At 39.9% G+C, this 6,000-nt stretch overlaps 1 protein-coding gene across 1 annotated transcript; it reads right to left on the bottom strand.

Moving 5' to 3' along the window:
• Positions 1 to 3,931: 3,931 nt before the first annotated feature.
• Positions 3,932 to 4,426, bottom strand: LOC106091586 (pupal cuticle protein Edg-78E-like). The gene is made up of 2 exons (XM_013258146.2): positions 4,415 to 4,426; positions 3,932 to 4,288 (listed from the first exon to the last, which is right to left on the bottom strand). Exons 1-2 carry the CDS (start codon positions 4,424 to 4,426, stop codon positions 3,932 to 3,934), a joined length of 369 nt encoding a protein of 122 aa, XP_013113600.1.
• Positions 4,427 to 6,000: the final 1,574 nt, after the last annotated feature.

Here is a 6,000-nt window from a genome sequence, read left to right as displayed (position 1 = left end):
GCGTGATTTCAACAGACAGACGGACGAGCGGACGAACGGACATGGCTAGATCATCTTTGTTTTAGACGACGATCAAGAATATATATATAGGGCCGAAAATAGATACTTCGATGTTGCAAACGGAATGACAAAATTAGTATACCCCCATCCTGTGGTGGAGGGTATAAAAATTAAAAGTCGAATAACCCCGTAACCAAGAGTGATATTGTAGACCTCAAGTGGAATTTTTGTAGGGATTTTTTAGCACTATCCACTAGGTGGCAGCCCGACCACCTAGGACCTTTCACATGATCTCTTTAGCACCTCAACTCTAACTATTTAAAATTTCAAAGAGTTATCTGTCGGTCTACATCTTGATATAGCCCCCATATAGACCGATCTGCCGATTTAAGGTTGTAGGTCCATTAAAGTCACCCTTATTATCAACTTTTGGTAAAATTTGGCACAATATGTTTCGTTAGGCTCCTCGACATTGGTACAGAGTGTAGTCAGTCAGACTGATCTCCCCATTTAAGTTCTTGGGCCCATAAAAGACGCATTTATTAGCTGATTTCGCTACAATTTGGCACAATGTGCTGAGCTAGACCTTTCGACATCCGCGTTCAATATTGCCCCCATCGGTCTATATTTCGATTTAGCTGCCTTAAAGACCGATCTCCCGATTTAAGGTCTTGAGCCCATAAATAGTGTATTTCGCTGAAATTTGGCACCGTGGCCTATGTTAAGCTTTTTGACATCTGTGCCCTATATGGTTCAGATCGGTCTATATATGGATATATTAGCTGGCATTATTACCGATCTGGAGATTTAAGGTATTGGGCCTTCATCACATAATTTACCGTCTTCAGTTGTGTGACTCTGCAACTCATCTTAAAGTATTAAAGATTTTAGTTAGGAAAAGAATATTAAAAAGCATTTAAATCATTACCGCCCGTTGGTGTTTTTTTTTTCTTTCAAAATTTGGGTTACAAATAAAGTAGCATTTTTGAGTTTTCATTGAAGTATATATATTTTCTCTTGATTTTTGCTTAATGAAAGCATTCCTTGTTCCAAGATATAATGACGCAGTGGCAAATAATTGGCCACTCCATGAAAAATGCCGCGAAATCCGCACTTGGGTAACGGAAACCTCCCCAAGAAACCCATAGTACGACCAATACTGCCGAGATGCCACTGAAGCCAAGAATGCGGCATATAGAGCAACCCTGCGATCAGTAGCAACGCGCCAGAGGTATCGGGAGAAAAGGAGAGAAGACAAAAAAGTCCTTTACGCAGAAAGAAAAGAGACGTGAGTGTGAGCGAATTGAGATGTACAGGAGTCAGAATGAAGTCCGGAAATTCTACCAAAGAATTAAACATCAAACCGATGGCTTTGGTGCTGGTACATCCTCCTGCAGAGACAAAGAAGGAAATCTGGTAAATGACACAGATAGCGTGCTGAGAATATGAAAATAATTTTACCCAACTGATAGTGTCCGACGACGACGGCGAAGAGGATACCGCAGAACCAATCCCTGGTAATGATATAGAAAGTTTATCTCCTTATCAGAATGAGGTCCAAGGAGCAGTGCAGCTGTCGACGAGTTAACCGCGGAACTATTTAAGACCGGAGGCGACACGCTGATAAAGCGTATGCATCAGCTTATCTGCGCAATCTGGTTGGAAGAACGCATATTCGATGATTGGAACATCAGTATACTTTGTCCCGAGCACAAGAGAGGAGACAAGGCGGAATGTGCCAACTACAGAAGTATACGTCTCCTCCCCATTGGATACAAGATACCATCGAGGAATATTAAAACCTAAAGTCAATGACATAATAGGGACCTAACAATGCGGCTTTAGACCTGGTAAATACACCATAGACCAAATATTCACACTGCGCTAAATCCTGGAAAAGACCCGAGAAGGACAAATCAACACCTACCATCTCTTTGTTGACTACAAAGCTGCTTTCGCTACTCCTTTACGTTCAAAGGTATTTCAAGCCATGTCTGAGTTTGGTATCCCTGCAAAATTAATAAGATTCTGAGGAATGACACTTGCTTATACACGTTCCTCAGCAAGAATAGGAAAGAATCTCTCGAAACCATTCAATGCCAAAAGAGGTTTCCGACATGGAGACATCCTATCGTGTGATCTCTTTAATATCCTGCTGCAGAAGCTTATACGAGACGCAGATGTGAATAGATATGGCACACTAATCACAAGAGAACACATGCTACTCGACTTCATTGGTCGGTCACCGGAAGTAGTAACTGCAGCCTTTGAAAAAATCGAAAGAGAATGTGTCACAATGCGTCTGGGAGTAAATGGTGATAAGACAAAATGTATGGTATCAACTCCCAAAACGCCCTGTGCAACCGATCTGATTAAGGAAATGGAGAAAGTTCGGAACCACAACTTTGGATAGTCAGTAACTTTATCTACCTCGGCTCCGCTGTAACCGAAACGAATGACACCTGTTTTGAAATAAAGTGAAGAATGGATTGAGAAAGCAGTTTAGAAACAAGGCTACCCCTGGACAAACGAAGATTACACTATACAAGACACTGATACTATCCGTGTTGTTATATGGTTCTGAGGTGAAAGCAGCTGAGGCAGTGCTTGGAGTGTTTGAGAGAAAGATTCTTTGTAAAATATATGGACCTGTTTACGTTAACGGAAAATATAAGCGTCGTATGAACCACGAGCTGTACGAAGACGATAGCATAGTTACACGTATCAAAATACTACGGCTTAGTTTGTTAGGTCATGTTGTCAGAATGGATGAAGAAGCTCCAGCAAAGAAGTCTTTTGAAGGCAAACACGGTGGTACACGCAAACCGAGACGATCAAGAGTCCGACGGAAAGTCCAAGTGGTGGGAGACACCTCGAAACTTGGTGTCAAAGATTTTAGAGCAAGCACAAAAGATCGAGGCGCTTGGAACGCTATTCTACGGTCGTTTAGTGGAATAAATATCTTGTCATAGGCAATTAAAGAAGGTATAAATATTTTTCTACTCTTTTATTGAATGTTATTCTTAGTGACCAACGTTCCTATTATTTTTCCACCACTGTATATTAATCGGTCAATTTACACTTATAAGAACCTATGTATTAGTAACTACAATGATTCATCTTGTAAGGATATTTGTCTTTAGTATTTACGGGAAGGACAACTGCTGCTATTGCTGGGTATTGCAACAGTTCATACAATGGTGCCTGTTCAAGCCATTGAAAACCAATCGAATCTACTCCAAACTTTTTGGAACATGGAGATGTTTTTTGTACAATGCAAATTTGGCCATGTTCATTCCATTAAGGAACAGGGGCAAACTTCATACATAATAATAAGTGCTGTCCGATTCAAGTTCAAGTTCAATGATAAGGAACATCCTTTTTATAGCCGAGTCCTAACGGCATGCCGCAGTGCGACATCAGAGAGGAGGGTTTTTATAGCGTTATTGATCGTTTAAACTCTGCTGCCCCACGAGGCCACAAAGGCCCAAATAACAGCTAAAAGTCCTTCATTCATCAAAACAAACACAAAACTTAATAACTCCTTAAAGTAGGTTCATTTGACAGTTCTATAAAAGAAATCAGTCAAATAAACCTATTTCAAATCAACATTAAGTTTTGTGAACAAAGTCGTTAATGTGATACCTTTTCACTGTTGTATTAGGGAACTTTTAACATGAAAAACTATCTTATCAAAAAATAATTCATATTTATTTTATTAAAAAAAATTATTTTTTAAAAAATATTGTTAAAAACTAAAAAAATAGAAAACAATAACACGGACTAAATAGAAATAATAATATCTGTCATAGATGAACACGTTTCTGTACAATGTTTACCTCAAGACATTTTTCAACTAACTTCTATTGATATACATGCCAATTTTTATAAAGATAAGCGTCCTCTAGCCAAACTAATACTGCAAAAGTTTCTAATGATCATCTTTCTGAGGATGGGTGCGGATGTATTCCAAAGACCTCAGTATTGCAGCTGGAATCGGAGGTGGAGTGGGCAAAATTTCACTCTTGGGATGAAAGCCGTTCTCATCAACCTCATAGGCCATCTGGATTAATTCGCCTTCGGGCGAATAATAGGCGTAACCACCTTTGGCAAATTTACCACCGGTACCCTTTTCCTCGGCTGTAATACTATTCGAGGTCTCATAGACATAGTTGTAGTTACCATTGTGGTCTATGTGGCTTTCGAATTTTAAGATCTCAGCATGGACATCCTTGTCTGTTGTGGCAAAAGTACCAATAGCCAATGTGGTTAATACAGCAACAACAAACTAAAATAAAGGTTCGATTTCATTATCACTTTATGCTCACTTTACAAGAGGAAATCTTTTGTTTTGTGGTTTGTCTTCTTTTTTGTATGGCTTTTGTCTTTTTGTTTTTGTCACCGATTGACTTACAATCTTTTTCATGATGGTATCGTTTTTTTTTTTTTCTTTTATTTATCCACCAATATTTAATCCCGAGCGGTACAAGAGTTCTGAGAGTGTTGGCCATACTATTCTGCTTTTTATAAGAAATTTATGGGGGATCTATGCAATGCAAATGTTGGTTGCATTGCGAGGTGTATAACAATCCGGTTTGAAGTGGTAGTCTTCGTTGGCCAACATTAAATTAGCAAATCACCAAAGGAGGTATTTTCGCTTAGATTTATTGCAATTTCTTGACAATTTAATAATAAAATGTGTTTTAATCGATACATGTACACTCCAGTGATATAAATGCTAGAAGATATGACGCGCTGTCCCACAGTGGGTACCATAACTCAATGTTCTTATTGATCTCAAAATTTTAAGAATTACTGCCATAACTTAATTCCGATACATACGAGCCGAACGAGATAGAAGTTAATTATTTGAGACTACATTGTTTACTCTACACCTACAAAACACTGTCCGCTTTTTAATATTTTTGAATTAGGCTATTTTTGTTGGTTAGATGGGTTTTTTTAATGAGTCTTATTTGTCAGCTTTTGTTGAAACTGAAAAAATAAACCTAAAAATAGCTATAAACCGAACGATTCCGGCAATTTGACTTCTTGGACCGAACCGATCGCATTTGGTTTGGTAAACTTTTTGGAAATCAAATTGTGTTGCGGTCTTCAACAGCAATGTGTTGTGTTCTATCTCGCGTCTGCTTGTTTATGTTAAATATACAGATCCAGGAACTCTGTGTCTAAGGTGAGGTGCATTCAGAGGTATCTGGGTCTGAGTTGAGCGAATCTGGCTGGGCAGGTTAAATAGGTGACGTGTGTCGTGTGATACCAGGTCGCAATGGAGACACACATGCTGCATATTGGCATCAATCCTTGCTCAGTAGGAGTTGAGGCGTGTGTCGTGCGGTACCAGGTCACAATCGATACACACATGCTGCATATTGGAATCAATCCTTGCTCGGTAGAAGTTGAGGCGGCTGCATCTGCCGAATTTTAATTGTACCATATCTACTCTGGTTTTCTGGGGGATGTTAATTTCTTCAGGTGTAATGGGTAGCGGTCGTTCTACAAGGTTCACATTCATCCGATGGTTGTTCATCGCATTACCATTTAAGTCACTCGGACCTAAAGGAATATTTTCGGCGTTACTACAGAAAGAGGCAGACTATCTGGCGCCTCATCGGGCCAAAATTTTCACAACGTGCCTAGGACTTGCATATACTGCGATAGCCTGGCAGGAGGCAAGGGTGGTGTTTGCATGCATACAAGCTCGGCAAAACAATTTGTGCGACACCAAAGGCCTACAAACCCATAAGCCTTACGTCCTTTCTACTCAAAACCATGGAACGTATTGAGGACGCCATGATAAAGAGTAGGACATCCAGCCAACTGCTCAAATACAAACAGCATGCCTATGTCAATGGAAGGTCGGTGGAGACTGCCCTGCACGAGGTTGTGCATAAAAAAGAAGAATCCTTCGATGCCAAAACATACACCCTGGCGGTATGCGTTGACATTGAGGGTGCTTTTAACAGTGTGCGGTCCGACACA

The sequence above is a fragment of the Stomoxys calcitrans genome, chromosome 1 (assembly GCF_963082655.1).
Source record: "Stomoxys calcitrans chromosome 1, idStoCalc2.1, whole genome shotgun sequence".
NCBI classification, from domain to species: Eukaryota; Metazoa; Arthropoda; class Insecta; order Diptera; family Muscidae; genus Stomoxys; species Stomoxys calcitrans.
The sequence above is the reverse complement of the archived record's forward strand: the minus strand, read 5'-3'. Positions and strand labels throughout refer to the sequence as shown.